This window comes from Rhinolophus ferrumequinum, chromosome 8 (genome assembly GCF_004115265.2).
Source record: "Rhinolophus ferrumequinum isolate MPI-CBG mRhiFer1 chromosome 8, mRhiFer1_v1.p, whole genome shotgun sequence".
In the NCBI taxonomy this organism is placed as follows: Eukaryota; Metazoa; Chordata; class Mammalia; order Chiroptera; family Rhinolophidae; genus Rhinolophus; species Rhinolophus ferrumequinum.
Genome location: NC_046291.1, coordinates 16,255,017 through 16,280,314, shown reverse-complemented (window position 1 = coordinate 16,280,314; position 25,298 = coordinate 16,255,017). Strand labels below are relative to the sequence as shown.

Sequence of the window (25,298 nt, the reverse complement as noted above, 5' to 3'; positions counted from 1 at the left end):
GGCGGCCCCATCCCCGCGGTTAGGGCGCGTCACGTGACGGGCCCGTCGCTCCGCTGTCACGTGACGCCCGTCCGCGGCCTCGGCGGCGCTCACCGCGGCTTGCGCGGTCTTCCGCCTGACGCGCCCCCGGCGGCAGCCGCGCAGCCCTGGCTCGTCGCGGGCTCGGACGCCGGCCGCGGCGGGGCTATGGCGAGCGGCGGGGGCGGGGGTAGCACCGGTGCGGCTGGGGGCGCCGGGCTGGGCGTGAGCCTCGGCCTGGGCCTGAGCTTCGGCATGGGTGAGGCCACCGGCGAGGCGGAGGAGGAGACGGCCACGGCCGAGGCGGTGGGACGCCTGGCCACGACGCTGTGGCTGCGCCTCCGCGGCTGGGAGACGGTGCTGGCGGCCGCACAGCGGCTGCTGGTGTGGGAGAAGCCGCTGCACAGCCTGGTCACGGCGGCCGCGCTCAACGGCCTCTTCTGGTAACGGCCGCGGAGAGGGGCGGGGCCGGGCTGCGCGGGGAGAGCGGGGGCCGGAGGGGTCGGGGGGCCGGAGGGGTCGGGGGGCCGGAGGGGTCGGGGGGCCGGAGGGGTCGGGGGGCCGGAGGGGTCGGGGTACCCTTCCTCTTTTCTGGGGTTGACACTGGCCCTGGGGAATGACCCATCCCCAGGTTTTAAAGACCTGTCCGCCTGGGTCGCTCCATTCCTCTCTCGGGTCTCGAGTTAGGCCTGGAGGTTCCCGTTCCCCCATCAGTGGGCGCTTTTCCGCCTTTTGCGGTGGCTGCGGGGCCTCTCACCCACGCATCGCTGAGGCACCTGTCTCTCCCTAAGGTTGCTGTCGTCGTCGTCCCTCCGGCCTTTTTTCCTACTCAGCATCTCACTTCTGGCCTATTTTCTGCTGGATCTTTGGCAGCCTCGCTTCCTCCCTGACTTCTCAGGTGAGCGTTCCTCCTCCGTTCAGCAAGCCCCCTCGTGCAGTTGCTCTGTGGCTGACCCCGCCAGCTGTGTTGAATGGTGAGGGCACTGCACCGCAGGCCACCTGCCTCGCGGTCACCACCGCTCCCCCAGTTAGGACATTGACAATTGCCGCTTTCTCGAAGGTAGTGTTAGTCTTGAATGTGGTAGCTAAGATTGTGGACTCCGCAGCCGGATTGCCTGTTTTCCATTGCCTACTCAGCCTTTTACCATGTGTGTGACCTTGTAAAAGCCAGTCAGTCTCTGTTTGCCTCAGTTTCCTCATCTGTAAAACAGGGATGATGTAAAACAGTACTTCATTAGGAGGTGGACATTAAATGAGTTAACACATATTATGCTTATGTAGAGCTTCGTATGTGATAGAATGATCTAAGTGTCCGCTTTTATTGTTGTATTTCTTGTTATTCATGTATTCAGAGGCTTTTGGGAGTAACTAGGTGCCAGGCTATGTGTGAGTTGCTTGGGATGTAAACCTGGTAAAATGCGGTTCCTGTGTTTGAAAAGGGACAATATTGAAAAGGGACAATTCTTCTAATAAAGAAAAAGACAGACGTACAAATGCCAAACGCTGTGCAGTTGGTATCAGAAGAAAGTGCTCTGGGACCACAGAGGGGGGGCAACTATGTCTGCCTTGGGAAGGGTCTCCCAGGGCCACTCAGTAACTTGTCCCCCTCCTCTTTCTATAGCATCGTCTCCAGAAGAGCCACACTCTTACAGGTGAGTGCAGGCCACTTCTTGCCTTACTGCCAATGTCACTATGGTGCAGGGCAGCATTGCCGCTTCTGTAGGCACAGACCCCAGCATAGTGAATGGACAGGTAATGAGATTGTGTAGGTGTTTGCGTGCCTGCTCCTTTTGGGGCAGGGGGTTGGGAGTTCTGGGCTTTGCTTCCCAGGGTCAGGACAGCCTCCCTTGGGGAGGTGGGGTTGTCCATTTGCTTAGACTGAAGATCTTATTGGCCTTCTCAGAAGGATTTGAGTGCTTAGGAAGCTGGTGTCTGAGGCCTCTAGGGGTCATGTCATGTCTCCCCAGTGAGGGTGCGGGGTCAGGCGCCCGGCCGCACCTGCTGAGTGTGCCCGAGTTGTGCAGATACCTGGCTGAGAGCTGGCTCACCTTCCAGATTCACCTGCAGGAGCTGCTGCAGTACAAGAGGCAGAATCCAGCTCAGGTAAATTCCCCCATGTCATACACTAGTTCTCAGCACTGTGGGGAAGTAGAGGTGGGGGCATGGGAAGGAGTGACGGGAATTCCCTCTCTGGAGACTGAAGTAAGAGGCCTGGTGCCTTCTTGAGGCAACCTTCACAGCTAGTGAACTGGTAGAGCAGGCGGCAGTCTCACCTTAGGGAATAAGCTTCTGATGTTCTGACATTGTTTCCTGCCAAGGCAGACGGACCAGTTTGAATTAGGTATTTGGTGGTGTCTATTGCAAACTTCCTGGTCTTGGGCATTCCCTTGACTAGACTAGATCACCACATTCCTAGAGGTTATACTACTGCTTCCATCAGCTGAGCAGTAGTTTCTGACCCAGATGAGTAGGGTGCACACCTCACCCCATAGTTCTTAGATCCTGTGCTCTTCTCTGCAGTTCTGTGCTCGAGTCTGCTCCGGCTGTGCTGTGTTGGCTGTGCTGGGACACTATGTCCCAGGGATTATGATTTCCTACATCGTCTGTGAGTAGGGTCTAACCCTGCCCTTCCCAAAGTCCTCTCCTTGTCTTCTGTCCCTGGACTGACCTAATGAGAGGACTGTGCTCTCTCTCTGCTCAGTTACCCATGTACGGAGCTCTCCAGGGGGTGCTGTAGGATTAGTAACAATGGAAGGGTCATCTGGGGAGAAGGGCAGTGGAAGTGGAGGGACGAGGTTGGCACCGCCTTAGGAAACGACCTCATCTTCCTTCAGCCCTTTCTGTTTAAATAAGGGCCCTTAGGGAATAGGCACAGGGAGCTCTGAGTGGCTGCTCTAACCCCCAGTGCTGAGTATCCTGCTGTGGCCCCTGGTGGTTTATCATGAACTGATCCAAAGGATGTACACTCGCCTCGAGCCCCTGCTCATGCAGTTGGACTACAGCATGAAGGCAGAAGCTGAAGCTCTGCACCACAAACACGACAAACGGAGTAAGGGGCTCCTGTAACCGGGGGCGGGGGGAGGGCCTTGGCTTACGGCTCGTGAAACACCCTGTAATTTAGATACTTCCAGTCCCTTGGTCATGTTTATCGCCCACCACTGTCCCTGCTTGGTCACCTCCCTGCTGCTCTTGCTTCTTTAGAGCGGCAAGGGAAGAACGTACCCCCCGGAGGTGATGAGCCACTGGCGGAGACAGAGAGTGAAAGCGAAACAGAACTGGCTGGCTTCTCTCCGGTGGTGAGATCCAAGGCAGATGGGGTGTCAAGTAGAAGGCTGGGGGAATCGGCTTTAGAGTAGCCACCTCTCAAGGGGATGGGAGTCAGTGGGGAGGGTACTGCTAGAAAATTGGATCTCTTGTTCCTCTCACCTGTTGTGTCCATCCTGGTTCTCCTACAGGTGGATGTGAAGAAAACAGCACTGGCTTTGGCCATTACAGACTCAGAGCTATCAGATGAGGAGGCGTCTATCTTGGAGAGCGGTGGCTTCTCTGTATCCCGGGCCACAACTCCACAACTGACTGATGTCTCGGAGGGTATGGAAAGCCCTTTGCCCCTCCCGATCTTCCTGTTCCCTGTCATAGAATGCTGGCTGTGCTCTGATTATTTCCCCCATGTGTTTTTTGGGAAACTGACCCTCTGATTCTACTCTTAAGCGCCCGAAAGACCTTAACAGCTAAGGCCTGGCCCACAATGCATATCCTGAGTTCTCATCCTTGAACATACTGGCCTATTGTGACCATTCAGAACAGCAAGCCATTCCTAACCCTTTGTTTTCTGCACAGATTTGGACCAACAGAGCCTGCCAAGTGAGCCGGAGGAGGCCCTGAGCCGGGAGCTGGGGGAGGGAGAGGAGACAGAGCTGGCCCCTCCTGAAGACCTGCTGGGCCCCCCTCAAGCCCTGTCAAGGCAAGACCTGGACTCGGAGGAGGAAGAAGTGGCAGCCAAGGAGACCTTGCTTCGGCTCTCGTCCCCCCTTCACTTTGTGAACACACACTTCAATGGGGCAAGCTCTCCCGCAGATGAAGTGAAGCTTTCCCCCGGAGGACCAGTGGAGACACTGAGCCCAGAGGCAGTGAGTGGTAACCCCACCACTCCCTCCAGCACCCTGCCACCCCTCCTTTGCCTTGTTGAAAGTGACCCAGTCCCTTCTCCCTCAGTGCTCCCACCTCTTCCCCAGGACTCACCCCAACCCCTGCCTACCCCTAAGGAAGAAGAGGCACTCACCACTGAGGACTTCGAGTTGCTGGATCAGGGGGAGCTGGAGCAGCTGAATGCAGAGCTGGGGTTGGGGCCAGAGACACCCCCAGAGCCCCCTGACGCTCCACCCCGAGGGCCCAACACCCTTTCTCTGGTACAGTCAGACCAAGAGGCTCAGGCCATGGCAGAGCCATGAGCCATGGAAGGAATGGCAGGCACAGTGGGGCTTTCTGGCTAGAGGTGTCAGCGTTTCCTCCTTTCCCTACTGTGGGGAAGGCAATACGTGGGGCAGCTGGCTGTCAGATGGGAGCCAGTCCATCCTCTGCCTGCCTGCCTGCCTGCTGTCCCGGGCCTGGTACAGTACCTGGGATTGGTTTTAAGCTTGTAAATAATTTTACATTTGGGTTGGTGGATGTGAACAGGACTAGGGAAGTCCTTCCCACAGCCTGCACTTGCCTCCCTGCCTCATCTCTATTTTCATTCCACTCTGTCCCAAGCCCTAGTGGTCTGTCCCTTTTTTCTTCCTCCTATCCTCAGGGACCTATGCTGCTCTGTCCTCGTGTCCCACTTGGTTGTTTAGTTCAGGCACTTTATAATTTTTCTCTTCTGTCCTGTGCTCCTCTACTTGATTTCCCTGCTGTGTCCTGTCCTTAGCAGCTCAATCCCCACTCTGCCAGCGCCTCCTTCCATGGCTACACTTTAGGGAGGCTCCTGTCGGGGAGGTACAGATTAAACCTGGGCTGGGGGCTCAGGCCCATAGTGGAGCACTTCGGTCACTGTAGCCCGTGAGCCTCCACTGCACCTTTGGCCTAGTTCGTCCCAGTCGTTCATGACAGGGGCAGAGCAGGGATCCCACAGCACACGCACCAGCACTGCGTCGTGAGCAGGAGCTCCGTCTGGTTAGAGTGAGGGTCTCTCTTACTATCCCAGGGAAGAATAAGGAGACGTGTTCCTCCAGGCCAGAGCTACTTCAAGTGTGGTGGGATCCCCTCCTAGGGTCAGGAAGTGGACAGTCACGTCTGTGCAGGTGTTGACTGGAAAAATAAAGTGCTGATTGGCTAGAACTGCTGCCTGCCTGCCTGCCTCACTGTGCTGCCCCCCTTATCCCTTTCTTCCTTGTCCCCCGTCTTGCTCCTGGCTGTTTATTTACCTGGTGCAAAACAAGGCCAGAAGCAAGGTAGGGACCCTGACAGCCCTGACTTGCCCTTAGCCATCTTCCCTGACAGTGTGATGTGTTCAGTGAGATTTAGCATGTGTGAATAAAGTGTACGCAGGAGGAAATTGCCTCGTCTTCCCAATCAATAGAAATTTGGGATTATAACAATCGTTTTATACTGTGTTGCCTACACCCTTAATTAACACTGCCTTAAAAAGTCCTTAACCCATCTCCGTGCTAACAACTTGCTCAGCTCTGATTTATCTATACTGGAAGAACCAAACAAGCAGGACCTATGCCTGTATCTAAACTGACTTCAGGCCAAGGAACGCTAAAGAAATAGTACCTAACACTAACTGAATGCATAACATGTGCTTGGCACTCTTCTAACTGATTTATACTTGCTAATTCGTTTTTTCCTCACAACCCTGAGGTATATACTGTTAGTAACACCACTTTACAGACAAGTTAAAGTTCCTGAAGGCCAGAGTCCTAGTAAATAGTAGAGCAGGGTCCAAACCCGAAGCAGTTTGGCACCAGCAATCACACTGGAACGAAGCCCCTGTCCATTAACAGCACAGATGGGAAGAAGCTCAAGGACATGGAACTAGAGAACCAATCTAGCACCCTGGCTTCACAAAGAATGGATGCAGTAATCCTTGCCCTTTGGGGAGGAAAAACAGAAAGCCCAGAACTAAGCGGATGGCCGCCTTTATGAGTTCACGTCCTCGCCCTTCAGCTGGAGGTACCATGTGGCAATTCTGTCTGATTTTTTGAGGTTGACTTCTATGCCACATCTCTCCTAAGCATTGAGACAGTTTTTCTGTCCATTTGTTTCACATTTACCTAAGAGACAATCTTTTAGGGTTGATTGAGGCCCTGTCCACTGCCACTGAAAGAACATTAACTTTTAATCATTTAGAGATTTCAGAAGGAAAAAACAGTTCAAGAAACAGGCAATTCCAAAACAAAAACAAAAAAATTATCCATCAGGAAGACAATGGCTGCTATATGCCCCATCTTTAATCCATTTTTTTGTTAAACTTGAAATTTGAAGATAGAGCCAGAAGCCTGTAGTAGATCAAAACATTCACCATAGGTTTGGAGTTCATGGGGGTCCATTTTGAGGTTCACCCTGGTCTAATGGTTGCTACATGTTTGTCTACAGTTTTTTTTTAAATCAGGTGCCCTGGCTCTTTCCTGCCCCAAGATGAAAGGGACAAGAAGAAAAAGCTTTTCATATGAGTGAAAGAGAAATGTGAAAATGACAATTGGACTAAACAAAAATCAATTAGAAGTACAGGCTGGGGGGAGAAGAGTTGGTTACATGCTTAAGTTGCAGTTGCGGGGAGGCCTGTGTACTTTAGTTAACTCTACATTGTAACAGCTAATAGTGTAATGTGGCTGCTCATAAACTTCATTTTAGGCTATCTTATTGGGTATATAGTCTCCAAAACACAGGAAGATAATACTGGAGTGTCGTGTACTATGCACACGTTAGAACACTGCTTGTGGACAGGTTGACAAATGGCAATGTGCCCAGGAGAGGATCGCCAGAGGTGAAGGCTGGTCATCACATGGGGAACTGTTGAAGGAACTGAGAATGTTTAAGCCAAGAAGAGAGTGGAGTCACATTAACTGCCTTCAAACTTTGAAGGGTTATGTATAGGATTTCAGAGGGCAGAAATTAAATACTTGAAAAGAGATTGATAAATAGTGCTATGCAGAATTTGTTTTCCTGACTAAGGGATATTGTAAAACATTTAAGTGATCTTTAAAATTACAAAGATCAAGTACTGAGATTCAAAGAATTGTTAATTTCATTGTGGAAGGACAATATATCACCATGTTTTGCTTTTAGTGTCCAACTAAAGTATCCTTGGGCTTCCTCCACCTGCTCCCTTAAATGCTGGTGTTTCGTTGCATCTGTCACTGGCTCACTTTTCTTTGCATTCTACCTGGGCAATTTCACAAATTCACCTGTTTAGTTTCCACTCAGGCATGTGCTGATGACTTCCAAATCTTAGCTCCTTTCCCAGGCATTTCCCCTGAATGCTCCATGGGTACCTTCCACTCAACTGCACACGTCCTTTTTCCACAGTACACTCCACGCCTCATCTCCCTAAACAGATAGGCTTTTTCTGTATTCACCATCTTGCTTGTTGGCACCACCAACTATGAAGGAACAACTTCTTCCTCATTCCACACCCAGCAAATAACCAGTTGGCTGCTAATTTGATATCCAAATTATTTCTTGATTCTGTCACCTCCATGACAGCCCTGATTCACACCCTCCTCATCTCTCACCTGGCCCACTGTGACAGTTCCCCTATCCATACTCTTGTCCCTCACCAAAATTCATGCCCTACAAAATGGCTAGATTATTTAAAAAATACAAATCCGATGACCTTTCTGCTATGTAATATTAATCAAAGGCTCTCCTCCTACAAGACAGCAACCAAGCTCGCTGATATGGTTAAGAAGCCTGAGGTCTGCCCCTGCCCTGTCTTGCTCTTTACACTACAGCATCAAGCCCCAAACAGCTTGTCTGTCTCTGCTCAGCTGTGCTGCCCTCCCCACCCCTGCCCTACATACACACTTCTGCTTTGCAAACACTTCACTTGTCTTTTAAGATGTGCTTCAGGCCACACCTCATCTACAAAGACTTCTCTGATGTCCCATGTCATGGGCTCCTCATATGAGACCTGCTCCCCTAGTGCTCCTTCAGTATACTTCTGTTTTCCACATATCACATAGAATCTTCATTCTCTCTGTAAGTATAGGATATGGAGTATATAGGTATAGTTCCCACTATACTGCTTACTTACTCTTGAGGGCAGGAACTATGTCTTAACCATCAGAATATTCCCAGAGCCCCGCACATGCCTGTCACACAGTAGACGTTCAATACATTAATGTTGGACTAAACTGGTATACTGGAATCCTAAGTATTAAAGCAGCCAATGTCAATAGACGTTGGGGGTTGGTACATATCTGTTGACAGTAAATATCTTGCCTTTGTTTGTTATTGTTCTAGAGTGGGTGGTAACTAAGTTTCAATAACCCACCCACACACCTGTGAGCTCTTCCTTCCTGGACTAGGTTAAAGGCAATGAAAATGATCTAGATTTGGAGGTTTGTATTTGCCGGTTTTGGGAGCTAGAGGCTTTTCTGAATTTAAGGTAAGATTGCCCAACCAGCTTGATCTTCTGTGATTGCATCAAATTATCATATTATTTCAAAAACAATTTTGACCAAACTATTCAGACTCAACTAGATATTTTGATCAAAATAACCAATTACATGTATTAGGGCTTGCTTGAAAAAAATATGACTCTGCAGAAATGGAATAAGGTTAAAAGAAGTCTGGATTTTTTCCAAGTATAAAAAGTGAGTTGACTCTGAAAATATCAATTTCATAAAAGATAATGAAAAGCTGAGGAACTATTCAAGATTAAAAAGGAAACCAAAGAGATGACAGTAACTACAAGGTGTGACGTGTTGGATCCTGAGTGGGGGGAGAAAAGCTCCTACGAAAGACACTATTGGGACAACTGATAACATTTGAATATGGATTGTATATTAGATAAAAGATTGTATCAAGATCAGATTTCTTGAATTTGATCATTTCACTTGGATTATATAAAAGAATATCCTTATTTTTAGGATACATGTTTTGAATATTTTAGAGGTAAATTGTTATGTTCTCTGCAAATTATATCAAACAGTTTGGAAATGTAAATAAATGAAGAAGAATGAATATATGAATATATGATGTTTGTGTGTGTGTAGAGAGAGAATGATAAAGGAAATGTGGCAAAATGTTGGTAAGAAATACATATACATATAACACACAGAAGTTCACAATGCAATGGATAAATACATTGTAGTATGTTCAGGTAACTAAACAAAATGAACAAACTACAATTAAGCACAAAAATACAGTGAATCTCATAAATAAAATGAGAAGAAACTACACACAAAAGAATATGTGATGTATGATTCCATTCATATAAAGTACATTCATATTGTTAGAGGTCAAGGTCGTGCTACCCTGGGGGCAGGGGGGCAACGACTGGAGGGGTCTCCCAAGGGGTGCTAATGTTTTATTTCTTGACCTGGGTGCTGGTTATATGGGACTGTTCAATTTGTGAAAATTCACTGACCTGTACACATTTCTGTGTCTTTTACATCGATAAAAAGTGTCAATACCAAAGTGTATTGATTAGCGATGTCTGCATAACAAATTACTCCAAAACTTAGGAACCTAAAGCAAAAAACATTATGTCACACTATTTCTAAGGATCAGGAATCTGGGAGCAGCTCAGCTGGGTGGTTCTGGTTCAAGGTCTCCCGCAAGGGATTTGAACTCAGTCAGAATAGCTCCAGTTTTACATTTCATCTACTTTAGTGTTTCTCAGCGACTGCCTGACTATATGTACTTTGACATTTTGAGCTAGAGAATTCATTATTGTGGTGAGAGGGACTGTCCTGTTCGTTTTTAGAATGTTTAGCAGCATCCCTGGCCTTTCCCCGTTGAATGACAGTAACACTCTCCCCCCACTGCTGTTCCCAAAACGTCCCCTGGAGGTCAAATTTCCCCCAGTTGAGAACTAGTGATCTAAATTATTTTGCAAAAAGAAAATAAACAAACAAATAATTTTGCCTCCTGGCTATATAGAAAACTATTAAACTTGGAATCAAGACCTGAGGTTGAAACTTAGTTTTACCACCTGCATACAAATGTTTATAAGCACACATTTCATAACAATACAAAAATTACCTAGCTATTCACCTTCATTAGAGCCCTTCCCCTGCTGTAATTTGATATTCCAGCCACAGAAAACAAGTATTTGTAATTCTCCATTCTCATTCGTCACTCCTTTGCATTTGTGTCTCTCTCAGTCGGAACACTTTTCTCTACTTGGTGCCTGACCCAACTCTGACTTATTCTTCAAAGCTAAGGTTTTCTTATCTTTACTGGTTTTCCATGTATTTATCTTTTTTGTTCTACTTTCTCAACTTTACATTGTAATCATTCTTCTGAATTTTTAATTTCTGTGATTATATTTTTTATTTCTAAGCACTTTGTTTTCTGAATATCCCTTTTTAGTTTCCTCCTCTTGTGTATTAGGTGAAAAACCTGCTCTCTAAAGATACTGTATTAATTAATATGTTATATTCATTATATTATTATTCATATAGTTATACTATGTTTTTAAGTTCCTTGTATTGTTCCTGTTACCCCACCCTGTCTTTTTGTTGTTGTTGTTGTTGTTGTTTTGTTTTGTTGGTCTCTGTCTTTCATGGCAGAGACTTCCCCTCAAATCCTAGTTTGCTCCTTCATATAGCAGCAGAGGCTCTAAAAGTCCAACTCAGTGCTCTCTAGGCACGGATAGAACTGATTGGTTGGCATCTCCCCTCTAGGGTAATTTAGCAGAAACAAGCATTTTGTTAGGAACCCCCAAATGCCAACACCCATAGACCTTTTCTCTTAGGCTGGTCAGTTCCCCTAGGGAAGAATCCTGCAATCTCCAGCCTGGGGAGTATAAACTTGGCTGCCAGGTGAAATAAGCCTGTGGTTTCTCCTCCTCTCCATCCGCAGTGGCATCTGGTGACCCTGAGCCCAGAGTCCCTCTGGTTCATTCTCTCTAGAGATAATACCTCTTGCCTTCTGTTGGGGTAGGAGAGCGCCAAGCGCCAGGCTAGAGGAAGGAATCTGGGAACCTAACTGCTCCTGATAGATTTTAAAATGCATTCTTGTGTTTCAGCCCCATCCTTCCATCCTACCTTCAGAGCTACTTGTCGCTTCCCTAGGCTCTGCAGTCCAAACTGGCTTGTTCCTTGTTACTTAGCACTTAGATTTCAGCTTTCTCAGATCTCCCGTCGACTCTCTTCCTTTACTTTCCATCTTCCAAAGTAGTCTTGTCATATCTCCATGAATTCTTTCTTCTTCTGTTCTCTTTCTTCCGTTACTGTTATCCTAGAGGGGTTTGAGAAAGGAGCAGGCATACCATGTGTGTGTTCAATCTATCATATTTAACAGAAAGTCCCTTTCCCACCCTCCTAGCCTCAATCTCCTCTGTGCTCTGCTCGTGAGGATAAGCTATGACATTTGCACTGCTCTTCTCATGTCCTTCCCGAGGCTGAAATACCTTTGGCATCTTGTCCGCCTGGAGAACTCTCACTGTCCTCCCCAACCTCACTCCTGAGCATTACTGGCTCCTTTTCTGTATTCCCATAGCCTCTGTACCTCCATTACAGCATGGTTTTCAAACTGGGGCATCATGAAATTAGTGGGTCATGACATCAATTTAGTGGACCTTATATAGCATTTATTTTATATTTATATATATTGAGATGAGACCTAAGATATATATCTTGCTGTGGGTTGAGATTGGATAAGTTTGAAAGCCACTGTATAAGCGCACTTTTCACTGTGATTTATTTATGTGTCTTTACTACTAGACATTGAACAGCTTGGGGTAAAGACCAGGAGTCATTCACCTTCTCTATGCCCAGGGCCTGGTATAAGATCTGACAAGGCTTGGTTAATACATAGTGAGTGGATTGAATCAAGTATATATGAAATCACTGTGTAATGTGTAAAGTCATCTGAAGTGGAATTCACAGGAGAGGAAGGGCCCTCGAGGACAAATGACTGAGCATTGCCACCAGTATTGTGTATCACATGCCTGAGAGAATGAGGCTGACGTCAGGGCAGGCAGGGCCATGTTGATCTACTAATCTCCTGGAATCTAAAGCCAGTTCCAATCAAAGAGCTTCCCCATCCTCATTATCTCAGATATTTAAATATCTTGCACTGATTTATTACTCTCTGCTTTACTGTGCCTCACAGATGTTGCATTCTTTCTACAAATTGCAGCCGAGACCCTCCACCAGTTGAGCACCTAGGTTTTTCTGTACCTATTAAAATCAAGGGAAAAGAATTCCACCAAGGGGATTGCAACTCAGAGAACTTGAGAATAAAGCCTCTTCATACTAAAAAAAAACCAAACCAAAACAAAACAAAACAAAACAAAAACCCTCCCACCAGCAAAAAGATTACAACACTCTTTATTGCACAACGTCTCGGAGGTATGCCAACATTGATAACCCCTGGAGGGATGTGGGATTTTCCACAAATGCTCTGAGAAAACCACCACTTGAGATTCCTCTTTTCAGTTATTAAGGAGGCTACAAGAGTAGATTTTTTTTTTTGGAGGCAATGTTGTATAATGAAAGAACATGGGACTTAAGGCAACACAAAAATCTGGGTCCAGATCCCATCTCCATAAGCAAGTGGCTTAATCTCTCAATCTCAGTTTTCTTACCTGCAACATCGGAATACATAGTATCTACTTCAAAAGGTTCTCATGTGGGATCAAATAAGCTAACACACGAGTAAAAGCTGGACAGAACAGTTGACAAAAATGGTTTTTTCTTTCCCTTTCTGTATGCACTGTTTCTGTGAGCATGTACTGAAAAGGAGGAAAACCATTAACAGATACCATTAAACTAATATTCAAGTAGAATTGGGCTGGAGACAACCTTGCTGGTATCTTCACTTTGACCTTGTCTGTTTTAAACATGCTGATGCTGAACTAAGAGGTGTCTGGTTGTGACGCCTGCTACTGTAGTCTCCCCTTATCCACTGTTTCATTTTCTGTGGTTTTAGTTATCAGGGGTCAACAACGGTCTACATGGAAAGTTCCAAAACTAAACAATTCATAATTTTTAAATTGCTGGCTGTTCCGAGTATTTTGATGACATCTCATGCCGTCCCACTCCATCCCGCCAGGGACAAAAATCATTGCTTTGTGCAGTGTATCCACGCAGCCTACACTCCCTGACAGTCACGTAGTAGCTCACTGGATTATATCAGCTGTTGTGGTACTGCAGCACTTGTGTTCAAGTAACCTTTATTTTACTTAATAATGCCACATTCACGTAACTTGGATTACAGTATATTGTTATTTTATTATTACTTGGTGTTAATATCTTACTGTACCTAATTTATGAGTAAGTAATCATAGGTATGTAAGTGTAGGAAAAAAAACAGTGTATGTAGAGTTTGGTGCTATCTGAGGTTTCGGGCATCCATTGGGAGTCTTGGAACGTATCCCCCACAGATAAGGGGGTTCTACTATAATTTGTAGAGGAGCCAATTGCTGCTGTTCCAGTGGGAGGCTGCAGCTCAGTTACCAGGAGCTAAAGCACAAAGCTACTTAGCAGGTTTGCATATGCTTTGTTGGTCTACAATCAAAGAGACTTAAGCAATGCTCTTTTTTTTTTTTTTTGTAGTTTCAGGTGTACAAAACAATGTAAGTTAGACATTCCAAGCAATGCTCATTGTTAATTGGTATCTTCTGACACAGCTTGCTCAAGGTAGAAAATGTTATTGGATTTCTTTCAGTACTCTCCTTTGTTCAGGAAGCACGGAACCTCCATCCCAACTCTTATGGAGTGGGGACATTGGTCTGTTCATCACCCTTTGTGACATCTTGGGAAGCCCCTGGGCTGTTGATGAGCATGAATAGCTTAATCTGGACTCTAACCCATTAGTCAGGAAAAGTTTTGCCTGAGAAAAGAGACTATGAGAGCTTCACTGTCTTGCGGTCTCTGAGGTCCCTGAGGTAAGCCTATTACGGCAGTTAAAACATTCTGGCTCATGCTTGAGAAAGAGCTCCAAAGATTTTATTTTTAGGGTTCTCTAAGCCTTTGGTTATCTGAGCATTTGTGGAGTGGGAGCAGGGAGAGAAGCAGTGTTTATCTTTGTTTAGTCTGCTCCAGACAAGGTTCCAAAAACCGGAAGCCTACAATTCTAAAGCCACTGATGAATGCAGAGAGAGAACAAACAAACAAACAAACAAATAAAAATTCTTGAAATCAAATAATTATAGTTTAACATGAAAAGAATTATTTAAAATCAGACAGTTGCATATGAAAACAAGAAAGCATTTATAAAGCCCTGAAAGTAATTTAAAACTAAAAACCAGTACACAGAATATTAATGCGCAGACTATAAGATCGTTCTGTCAGGAGTCTTTCCAGAGCTATGAGGGGAAGGTCTCTATGTTTGATTGGGGAGCTCAGCGATCATTCCACTGCTCCCATCACAGCCACCATATGTAGAAAATACAACAGCAGCAAGTTCCAATTGGGTGAATCAAATACTCATTTTTATGAAGATGCCACAAAAGGTGTATCACAAAGGAAGGTTTGGGCTGCAAAATGCAGAAAACCTTGCTAACAAGAACATTTTTACTCTCTTACATAACAAGAGGCCAGAGGTAGTGTCCACGATTGGTTACTTATCAATGACCCTGGATCTTTTCCATCTTTCTTCTTTGACATCTTCAGCATGTTGGCTTGTCCTCTCTACTTGGTTCTACTCATAGTCACCAAATGGCTGCCTGAGTGCTAGATGTCACAGGTAGATGCCCAGAGCAGAAATAAATTCTCACCCAAATAGACAGTATGAACAGACAAAGGTTTTATTTAAGTCATTAATGAGGCAGCTGATAAAGAATACAAAAAATTGTTTCTCTGAGTATTGTTGCAATGAATGAAAAAAAAATAGTTACAAAACTGACTAACATTCCACAGGATTAAAAAATAACACCTTTGGGGTTAACGTTTCTTCAAAGCTATACAAGCGCAACACATTATCAATTTCTAAAGGTTAATGGTACAGAGCTGTAAACTGCTTTTATCAGTAGTGGAGTGTTAGTCAAATATACTGTGACCACAATTATATTCCCAAGAGTTTCAGATGAAGGTCAAGTAGGCTTATTAGAAAAACGCTAGCATTATATATACCATGTTTCCCTGAAAATAAGACCTAGCCGGACAATCAGTTCTAATGTGTCTTTTGGAGCAAAAATTAATGTAAGACCTGGTCTTATTTTACTATAAGACCGGGTACTATAATATAATATAATACAATATAACATAATAATACCAGGTCTTATATTAATTTTTGCTCCAAAAGACACATTAGAGCTGATTGTCTGGCTAGGTCTTATTTTCAGGGAGACACGGTATATATATATATATATATATTTTAAATGAGTGATTATAATTTTGTCTTTTTAAAACTTTGGGATAAATTTTTCTTTCAGACACAAATTGTTTTACATGCCTTAACCAAGGGAAATGAGGGCAGTTTAACTGGCTTTGAGCAGTTGGGTTTTTTTCAAACTGAAGGTTGCACTCTATTAATAAGATAGCGAAATGGAAATCAATGTAGTGTATGGGCAACCCAACCAGCATTTTCTAAAAAATGAGATAGACTATCAGAGTATATCAAACATAATAAGGTCAAGTTGTGTGTGTGTGTGTGTGTGTGTGTGTGTGTGTGTGTGTGTGTGTTACAAAATGTAGTTGCTAATGTGAGTAATGGTTAAAAGTTTGCAAAACACTGACTGAGACCATTTGAGACTTATCCTGGGAACGGCCCGATGACTAAGCGGTTGGAGCTCCGTGCTCTTGGGAGCTGACTCCAAAGGCTGTCAGACTCCAAAGGCTGCCGGTTCAATTCCCACATGGGCCAGTGGGCTCTCAACCACAAGGTTCAATTCCTCCAGTCCTGCAAGGGATGGTGGGCTCTGCCCCCTGCAACTAAGATTGAACACGGCACCTTGAGCTGAGCTACCTCCCGGATGGCTCAGTTGGTTGGAGCGCGGGCTCTCAACCACAAGGTTGCCAGTTCGATTCCTCAAGTCCCACAAGGGATGGTGGGCTACGCCCCCTGCAACTAGCAATGGCAACTGGACCTGGAGCTGAGCTGCGCCCTCCACAACTAAGACTGAAAGGACAACAACTTGAAGCTGAACAGCACCCTCCACAACTAAGATTGAAAGGACAACAACTTGACTTTTGTTGTCCTGGAAGTACATACTGTTCCCCAATAAAGTCCTAAAAAAAAAAAAAAAAAGACTTATCCTGGAGGCTGCAAAGGGTCCCATGCAAAACACACTGCTTGGAAAAGGATGGTTAAAATCAGATTTTGTTCTCAAAAGTGTGAGCTGGGGAATGGATTTTGAGTAGACAGCCCACAGAGTGGACTACAATAGGAGACTAACCAAGAGGTGTTTGATTCTATTGTTTTCATCCTCAAACCCCATGAGCTAAGAGAAATGCCTTATACAACGTTGGCTTCTGTGTGACTATGTGACCCACCCACCACCTGCTTCATTAGTTCAATCTCAGGATGATCCAAATATCATAAAAGTCATTCTTTACTTGCCTTGGGGACATTAGTTGTCTCTCAAATATCTGTTCTCATTCACTGATGTAGTAATTGAAATTTTACCTGGGTATATGGCTACCCAGCTAACGACTACATTTCCCAACTTCCCTGGAACTAGATATAATCATGTGACTTAAGTATTGGTTGTTACAAAGTGCAGAGAAGTAATGTGTGCAAAGTCAGGATCATGCCCTTAAGTGGCAGGGGTGTGCCTTTCTTCTTTTCTCCCCCATCTGCTACGTGGAAAAGGACTCATTTGGGACCACACAGACAAAGGCAACACCTTAGAAATGATGGAGTAACAAAATAGGAGGTCCCTGACAGGTGCTGTCATACCAGCACTGAATTATTACCCAAACAAGAAATTCAAGTTTTTTCTTGTTTATGCCACTGTCATTTTGAGTCCCTATATCCTACCTAATGTCTTTTCCTTATATATAATTAGTAGGAACTAGTGGAAGTTTGAAAGGCAAAGGTATATAGAAATTTGGTACATCTGATATTAAGGTACGTGGGTTTTAAATCATACTCTCATACAGTGACTGTTAGCTTTCATGTCTGGTATCCAAAACCCAGCAGGCTGAAAATGAGATAGAGGTCAGAAAAACAATTCTTGTCTGTGACATGTGATATTTAGATTAGATTAAATCATACAAAATTGTTATGGTACATATATACAATGGAATATTATTCTGCCATAAAAAAGAATGAAATCTTACCATTCGCAACATCATGGATGGACCTAGAGGGTATTATGCTACGTGAAATAAGTCAAACGGAGAAAAACAAATACCATATGATCTCACTTCTATGTGGAATCTAAAGAACAAAATAAACAAACAAAACAGAAACAGATCCATAAATACAGAGAGCAAACTGATGGTTACTAGAGAGGAGGGGAGTTGGGGGTGCTAGGTGAGAAAGGTGACGAGATGAAGAAGTACAAAGTGATAGTTACAAAAGAGTCATGGAGATGTAAAGTATGGTATGGGGAATATAGTCAATAATATTATTAAAAAACTACATGTCAGATGGGTACTAGACTTATTGGGGGATCACTTCATATATTTTATATAAATGTCTAACCACTACACTGTACACCTGAAACTAATACAAAGTAATATTGAATGTCAACTATAATTTTAAAAAAGTCATGAGGATATATAGTACAGCATAAGGAATATAGTCAATAATACTGTAATAACTATGTACAGTGTCAGACGGGTAATAGACTTATTGGGGTTCTTTGTGAGGTATATAAATGTCTAATCACTATGTTGTTTGGTACACCTGAAACTAATAAAAATTAAAGAAAAAATGTCAAATTATCGCAATTTCATACTTTTAAACCTAACAGAATTAATGCTGGATCTAACAGATATGGAGTCTTGGAAGTCACAAATGACAAGCTCTTCAACAATTGCTCAATCCCCGTGGCAGAGGGCCCTTAGATGCACAGCTGGATCACGAGTCTCCTGTACGTCATTAGCCTGACTTCAGGTTGTGACCAGAGATTCTGACAAAGCTGTGAGACATATCCTGAATTTAATGGGATGACTTATAACCACCTTCAAAGAGACAAAGTAATGGCAGTTAGCTACAGTTTTGTTGGGGGATGTAGACTTTGGGAGGAGGCAAAAGAGTCAGATAATGTGTGAGCTACAAGACCAATCTATTTTTATGGAGTTCAGTGTCCCAGCAGTCAGAATATTAAAGCTAATAATCTCTTTGTGTCCCTCAGTCAGTATGACAGGTAGTATCGCCGATGACCATCCCATAGCTTATATGTTGTTACAGGTCCAATGGTGTTATGAACACTGATCTCTTGGTCTCGATTCCAAACTCCCAGGAAAGAATCTGATTGGCCAAATATAGCAGATGCTCCTGGTACCTGTGCCACATCTGCTGGGCCTATTTCTGACTTCAGATGCCGCTGTGGACAGTACCTATGAGCCCGGATGGCTTCCCATCTCAAAGCCCAGCCTCAGCATTTCTGCCTTGGGGCTTTCCCCAAAGCCTCCGTAGCTCAGTCAGCTTGCACAGAGGTGCCGGTTGGCTGTGCGAGGTGGGCGTAGGCGAGTTGTAAATGAGGCAGCAACTCCCAATTTATAGAAGACAGGAGTCAGCCCAGACTTCTGTCCTTTACAGGGACAATTCTGAGGTGCATTCTATCTGATTCCACCTAGGGTTCCTAGTGGAACTGAGCTCCTATTACCACAGTGGTAACCAGCTCAGTAACACTCTATTGGTTTTCCTTCCTTCCCTGTCTCCCTCCTGCCTACTCTCTTACTCTGGCTAGGATTACCACCCACATGAATTCCTTGCACCCAAATCTTTGTCTCAGACTGTTTTTGGGTGAACACAAACTTGGATACCCAATATATGGCAGATGACCACTCCCAGACCAATCATCTTTAGCAGGGGCAGAAACATGGCTTCTCGGAGCTTACCCTAGGGTGTGAGGGTTGGTTAAAGAAAGCAGCTGCCAGAATTTCCCTGAAGGAGTGGTCAAAGGTGTTCCATACACTAAATGAATGTTTGGTTGAATTTTCACATAGAGGGAGGTCAAGGTGTTTCCTTTCGATAAGGTCAGGATTTATCTTTACAAAATTGTTCTGAGTACAGATGCTCCTCAACTTATGATGGAGTTATGTCCTGAAAAAGCCATTGTACGTTGAAAATATCATATGCCTTTAACCTACCAAACATCGTAGCTTAGCCTAGCAGGTTTCTATTGAACGTGTGTCACTTTCACTTCATTGTAAAATTGAAAAATCTTAAGTCAAGCCATCATAAGTCAGGGACTGTGTGTATTTCATGATTGCTCTGGCAACAGAATTTCATTTTTCCTGTTTTATCATTACAGTGATATAATGGAAAGTTATTTTAAAATACGAGGTGTAATCACAAAATACGCTGAATATTTACATTAAAAAAACATATTACAGTAAAAGACACATTGCATCAATCCCCCTCAAAATATTCCCCGTTACTTCAAACTTATCCCATAATTCTTGCCACTTTCTGAAGCAATTCTGGAAGTCTTCTTTCATGTCTTTAGTTGCCCTGTTGTAGCTGCCTTGATGTCCTGAATTGATTGAAAATGTTTACCTTTCATGGTCATTTTGACTTTGGGCAAGAGTAAGAAGTCGCCCAATGCCAGATCCAGTGAATAAGGTAGATGAGGAGACACCGTAATGTTTCTGACAGAACTTGCCATACCAGTAATGTGTGACATGGAGCACTGTTATGATGGAGGATGAAGTAAAGACATTCACATAAGAGGACTTCCAGAACTGCTTCAGAAAGTGGCAAGAACAATGAGGGCAAGTAAGGGGAATCAAATATATGGTGATGGAAGGAGAACTGACTCTGGGTGGTGAACACACAATGGGATTTATAGATGATGTAATACAGAATTGTACACATGAAATCTATGTAATTTCACTAACAATCGTCACCCCAATAAATTAAAAAAAATTAAATTAAAAATAAATAAATAAAAAGAAAGTGGCAAGAACGATGGGATAAGGGTGTTCCAAGCGAGGGGGAGTATTTTGAGGGGGATTAATGGCAATGCGTCTTTTACTGTAATAAATTTTAATATAAACATTCACTGTATTTTGTGATCACACCTCGTATTATCTCGTATCTAACCTCTCTACTGAGCTATCATTAATTCTGAGCATTGTTCCCATTCTGGTTCAAGCCATTATCATTTCTTGCCTGGATTACAACAACACCCTCCTACCTGCTCTCCTTTCTTCCAGTCTCATACTTCCTCCAATCTATTCTCCACTCTGAAGCCAGAGAGACTTTCCCAAAATACAAATCTGATCATGCCACTAACTTCCTTAAAGCTATCTACAGTTTCTCATATTTATGTTAAAATTCTCAAATCTAATGTGGCCTCCACTACCTGAGGTGATCTGGCCTCTGCTAGCTCTCCAGCTTCACTTCCCTTCTAGCCTGCCTCTTATAGCCTAAGATCCAGGTGCCCCAACCATTTTTAAAGCTTATTTAAAGGCCTTTGTTCCCTCTCATCACCAAGTGTTTGTCCCTGCTTTTCCTCCGCTTGGAATACCATCTCCTTCCACTCCATTCCTTTCTCCCTTGGCCTTTATCCAGCCAACATCTACTTACCCTTCAGGTTTTGGCTTGAATAATACTTGTCATCCCTGAAAGAGGGTACCTGAAATGTACTGCCATATTGCCCTGTATATCTTGTATTTGCACGTATCATCCATTGAAGGCACATGGGAGGACATTCAATATGTTGTTGAATGAAGGAAGAAAGGAATTGAATGCATTCTCTGGGGTTTTCTGGAACAATTGTCTAAGCCAGCTGGCTGATTTTTCACTTTAGGTGGAGCTGACTCTTTCCCCCAAACATGAGACCCAGGCCTAGCCCATCAAAATATCACGTACCCTGACCAGAGGGCCACTGGTCAGAGCTTGGCAGGTGATCCAAGTCAAGGCAATCGGGCAGAGCTGAAATTAAGCCATCTGCTTGAGGAGCCAGGAAAAATGATTTTAATTTCCGTTGGCCTTAAAGTTGTGAGGATGTAAGAAGCAAACACAGAAGGAAACAGAGCCAAAAGCTGGAGGGGGAGAGAGAAGGGAAAAGCGAGAGGAGATTGTTTCATCATCTCCAACTGTGGCCTGGGTTATCCCTCCATTTTGGAGGACACTGTTCAACTCTAAGCTTGTCCCATCTGTTTCCTTGTCCCGGAGGCCAAACTTATGGGAAGATATAGTGTGACCAACCCCAGGCATGAGAGGCCAGGGAGACATGTAAGAAGTGAAATGTGCTGAAGCTGGAAGGTCTCAACCTCAGGGTCCCTGAGGTGAAGCAGGTCATCAATGCAGTGACTTTCATGCATATTCCAGAAATAGTTAATAAACACTCAGAATATTCTAGGCTTGTGTTTTTCACAGTGGATACTGGATAGCCTGTGTCAGAATTCTCTTGGGTGCTTCCTACTTGAACCAGAAGCCCCAGGGCCCAGGAATCTGCATTTAAAGCCAGCTCTGTAGGTGATCCGGGTGACACTGAAGTCACCCAGCTCTAGGCAGAACGCTAGGTGCTAGGGACCTAACACAGCACCACGTAGACTTGGTTCCTGACTGCCCAGTAAATTTGTGTGCACATGAACAGCTGGTTACAGTAAGATGAAATGGGTGCTAGACTAGAACTAGGGAGCTCACATAGCCCGTGCGTTCAACTCAGGCTGGGGATGGTCAGGGAGGTCTTACAGAAAGGGCATCAAAGCTAAACCTGGAGGAAGGATCTGCAGCTCTGGAGAGAAACCTGTACTTCCAGAGAATTATGGGCGTCGTCCGCTCGTGGAGAGTAAGTGCAACCGTGGCCGTGAACGCAATAGCTAGATGTAGAGTGAGAAGCGGGGGAAGGACCACTTGTGAAGACCCCAAACCACCCCAGTCCTCCTTCCCCAAGATATCTGCCGTCGCCTTCGCAGGCCCTTTCGCCCTACCTGGAGCTAAAGCCGCACGCGGGACCGCGGACAGCCACAGCCACCCACTCGCTCAGGCACAACCATCCTGCTCCCAGCCTTGCCAAACAAGAACGGGCGGGGCTCGGCTCTGCTGGGGCGCTACCCTAGCCGCCCGGCGACTGCGCGGGACGTGCCCGCCCTGCGGGATGACGTCAGCACGCCTGTGCGCGCCGGGGGAGGAGTGGGAGCTGCGGGCCGGGAGGCGCCGAGGCTCCGGTAAGCCGGGCTGGGCGGGGGAGAGGAAGGGGCGGGGCAGGGAGCCCCCACAGGGTGCGGGGTCGCAGTCCAGGCCTGGAGCCGGAGCCCCAGAGATGCTCAGTATCGCTTCTTCTCCCAGCAGGCCCTGCCCGGCGATGGAGTTTCCGGACCTCGGGGCTCACTGTTCCGAGCCAAGCTGTCAGCGCTTGGGTGAGGGGCGGAGCGCCAGGGGGCGGGGCCGGGTGGAGAGGGTCTTGGAGCTGCAGATACCGCGAAGGGTGGGCTCCGGAGACTGGAAATGCCGGATAGGGGCGGGGCTCGAAGTTGGGGCGGTGTCAAAGGAGGCGTGGCTAAGCGTAGTGCACTAGGGCCGGGTGGTTTGTTGCAAATAGGGTGGTGTTTTCCTTCCCTTGAGTGGAAGGCTTGAGTGACCCGGAACGACGTCGAGGTCCCGCTGGACCTGCAATCCGACCCACTCCCTGCAGATTTTCTGCCTCTCAAGTGTGACGCCTGCTCGGGCATCTTCTGCGCAGACCATGTGGCCTACGCTCAGCATCACTGTGGATCTGCTTACCAAAAGGTGAGGGGGCGGTGTGAGGGTGATGGGGGATGAGTGGAGGATGCATGCAGAATCGCCGGAATCCTTCTGCCTCCCGTTTCTTCTGCTTTATTGTGTTTCTGAGACTCCGTGCTCCATTGTTTATAGAGGGCCTGTCCAGGTTCTTTCAGGACCAGAGATTTGATTGAACCGGGAGTGGGCCACAGACTAAGCCCTGCTCCTTATCTATAGGATATCCAAGTACCTGTATGCCCACTCTGTAATGTGCCTGTGCCTGTGGCCAGAGGGGAACCCCCTGACCGCGCTGTGGGGGAGCACATTGACCGAGACTGTCGCTCGGATCCAGCACAGCAAAAACGTAAAGTAAGCATTGGAGGGGTTAGCTATGATTCAGCTGGGGCTATGGATGCCTGGAAACCTGAACAGCTGTTATGGTTGGGTTGGAAAAGGGGGTCAGAGTCTCAGCAGTGACAAACCTTCCCACTCTATCTCAGATCTACACCAATAAGTGTGAACGCCCTGGCTGCCGGCAGCGGGAAATGATGAAACTGACCTGTGAACGCTGTGGCCGAAACTTCTGCATCAAGCACCGTCACCCACTGGACCATGATTGCTCTGGGGAGGGGCACCCAACCAGCCAGGCAGGGTAATTTCAGCCAAGTACTCTAACTTGCCTTTGGGACATCCCATCCTTCTGGAATTGACTCAGCACTTATCACAAGTTGGGAAGCTTAAACTCTATCCCCTTTGGCTAGGGGAGTCTTAACTTTTAAGTGCCTATTTTTCCAGACTGGAGGAACTCCCCTCCTGGCTCTGGGGAAAGCCTAGGAAGAGCATGTAAGCTGACAGCTCTTGGAGGCATGCCAAAAGTGTCTCTTCCCTACAGACTCGCTGCCGTTTCCAGAGCACAAGGTGTGGCTTCTTCTAGAAGCACCATCCCCAGCCCAAGTCGGACCTTGCCTTCCTCTACCTCTCCCAGCAGGTAGGCCGACCTGTTTCTCTTCTCCCTTCTTCCCCTTTGCATCTCTGACCTCCGCCTCTTGAATGTCTGCCTTAGAGCCACAGCCCAGTCTCCACCGTGGACAGCCCCTCCAGTGATTGCTTTGCAGAATGGCTTGGTGAGTTGGGCAGAGGTTGGAGAGAGGGAAGCAAACCCATGCAGAGTAAAATCCAAGGCAACTGGTCTTGTTTCTCCTCCTGCAGAGTGAGGATGAGGCTCTGCAGCGAGCCCTGGAACTGTCCTTGGCAGAGACCAAACCGCAGGTTCCAAGGTACCTACTCTCTGGTGAAAGGGTGGGATGTGGGCAAGGGCTCTGTTTGGAAGGAGGTAGGTGGGACCACACCAACCCAATGCAAGATAATAGTGAAGAACTTGGGCTCAAAATTAAGCTTCTTAATTATATGACCTTTGACAACTTCTTTAACCCATTAGGGTCTTAATTTCCTCTGTAAGATGGAATAACGCTAATATCTACCTTGTAAGGTTATACAAATAATTGCGATAATACTCAGAAGTGCTCAGCACAGTGACACCTAACAGATCAGATGCTCACATTTTAGATACTATTGTCATCCACCTTAAGCTGTTCTTCCCTCCCAGTTCTCAGGAGGAAGAAGACTTAGCTTTAGCACAAGCGCTGTCAGCCAGTGAGGCAGAGTACCGACAGCAGCAGGTACGGGGATGGGGTAGAGATGGGGTCCTGCGTTTCGAGGGAGTAAGGAATTGGGGGGGGGGCGGGGTTCTTCCAAATGGTTGAGAGTTTTGGAATGGTGGTATCCTTTTGTTTTCACTATGACTCTAGCCCAGGCTGAGCTTGGAAGTGAGGTCTGTCCCCTCACTTCCTTGACATCGCACCCTGTTTTCCCCTGTTTTCCTTGCTCCAGGCCCAAAGCCGCAGCTTGAAGCCGTCCAACTGCAGCCTGTGCTAGGGCCTTGGGCTTGGGGAGGGAGGCTCAGCGGAGGAGGACTGTGGCCCTAACTTCTGGGGTCCCCAGGGAGAGGCGGTCAGGAGCAGCCCAGAGTGAAATGAGGAGTGACATAGAGGCCGCCTCCAGGGAGCAGCAGGAGAAACAGCGTGTGAAACAGAAGATCCTGCTGGCCTCTCCTGCTGCATGGGAGAGAGCCGCTATGAGCTGCTCCCTGGCTGGGCCCTCAGAGGAGGCTACCCAGGCCCCACTGAGCCCCCTGCATAATGTCACCCCCTTACATTGGGGCTGCCCCCATGTGTAGGGCAGAGAAGGGCCTGGAAAGAATAAAGGATATTGTAAGTCAATCAGACATACATGTGGTGTGTTTCTTCCTTCTCCAGTCAAAACCAGAAGAGTCCTGTCAAGAAGGCTCA

General features: G+C 46.1%; 2 protein-coding genes and 1 long non-coding RNA gene across 6 annotated transcripts; 2 read left to right on the top strand and 1 right to left on the bottom strand.

Annotated features, from left to right (window-relative positions):
- Nucleotides 1-64: 64 nt before the first annotated feature.
- RETREG2 (reticulophagy regulator family member 2) lies at nucleotides 65-5,337 on the top strand. Of its 3 annotated transcripts, XM_033112058.1 has the most exons (10): nucleotides 105-461; nucleotides 810-916; nucleotides 1,640-1,670; nucleotides 1,986-2,121; nucleotides 2,539-2,623; nucleotides 2,924-3,067; nucleotides 3,220-3,314; nucleotides 3,474-3,609; nucleotides 3,859-4,148; nucleotides 4,284-5,337. In XM_033112058.1, the coding sequence occupies exons 1-10, from the start codon at nucleotides 187-189 to the stop codon at nucleotides 4,467-4,469; spliced, it is 1,485 nt and encodes a 494-aa protein (XP_032967949.1). In that variant the 5' UTR covers nucleotides 105-186; the 3' UTR covers nucleotides 4,470-5,337. The 3 variants fall into 3 exon arrangements, with proteins under 3 accessions (XP_032967948.1, XP_032967949.1, XP_032967950.1); XM_033112057.1 differs by having other exon boundaries at nucleotides 65-461; nucleotides 3,859-5,337; XM_033112059.1 differs by lacking the exons at nucleotides 105-461; nucleotides 810-916 and having other exon boundaries at nucleotides 1,653-1,670; nucleotides 2,074-2,121; nucleotides 3,859-5,337.
- Nucleotides 924-22,311, bottom strand: LOC117025825 (uncharacterized). Its single transcript, XR_004423660.1, has 3 exons — nucleotides 22,179-22,311; nucleotides 11,220-11,412; nucleotides 924-1,218 (listed from the first exon to the last, which is right to left on the bottom strand). It is a non-coding gene; the product is annotated as an uncharacterized LOC117025825 (long non-coding RNA).
- ZFAND2B (zinc finger AN1-type containing 2B) lies at nucleotides 22,287-25,229 on the top strand. 2 transcript variants are annotated; one of them, XM_033112066.1, is made up of 10 exons: nucleotides 22,287-22,415; nucleotides 22,540-22,607; nucleotides 22,883-22,977; nucleotides 23,188-23,319; nucleotides 23,451-23,602; nucleotides 23,843-23,938; nucleotides 24,014-24,074; nucleotides 24,160-24,227; nucleotides 24,557-24,629; nucleotides 24,841-25,229. In XM_033112066.1, the coding sequence occupies exons 2-10, from the start codon at nucleotides 22,553-22,555 to the stop codon at nucleotides 24,883-24,885; spliced, it is 777 nt and encodes a 258-aa protein (XP_032967957.1). In that variant the 5' UTR covers nucleotides 22,287-22,415; nucleotides 22,540-22,552; the 3' UTR covers nucleotides 24,886-25,229. The 2 variants fall into 2 exon arrangements, with proteins under 2 accessions (XP_032967957.1, XP_032967956.1); XM_033112065.1 differs by having other exon boundaries at nucleotides 22,347-22,415; nucleotides 22,537-22,607.
- The last annotated feature ends 69 nt before the right edge of the window (nucleotides 25,230-25,298 follow it).

Bases quoted from the DNA above. Each gene is read 5' to 3' on its own strand.
- RETREG2 (XM_033112057.1), top strand. From the start codon at position 187: ATGGCGAGCGGCGGGGGCGGGGGTAGCACCGGTGCGGCTGGGGGCGCC. The intron at 462-809 runs GTAACGGCCGCG...TCTCTCCCTAAG, and splicing joins GCGCTCAACGGCCTCTTCTG to GTTGCTGTCGTCGTCGTCCC. The intron at 1,671-1,985 runs GTGAGTGCAGGC...ATGTCTCCCCAG, and splicing joins GAAGAGCCACACTCTTACAG to TGAGGGTGCGGGGTCAGGCG.
- ZFAND2B (XM_033112066.1), top strand. From the start codon at position 22,553: ATGGAGTTTCCGGACCTCGGGGCTCACTGTTCCGAGCCAAGCTGTCAG. The intron at 23,603-23,842 runs GTAATTTCAGCC...TCTTCCCTACAG, and splicing joins CACCCAACCAGCCAGGCAGG to ACTCGCTGCCGTTTCCAGAG. The intron at 24,075-24,159 runs GTGAGTTGGGCA...CTCCTCCTGCAG, and splicing joins TTGCTTTGCAGAATGGCTTG to AGTGAGGATGAGGCTCTGCA.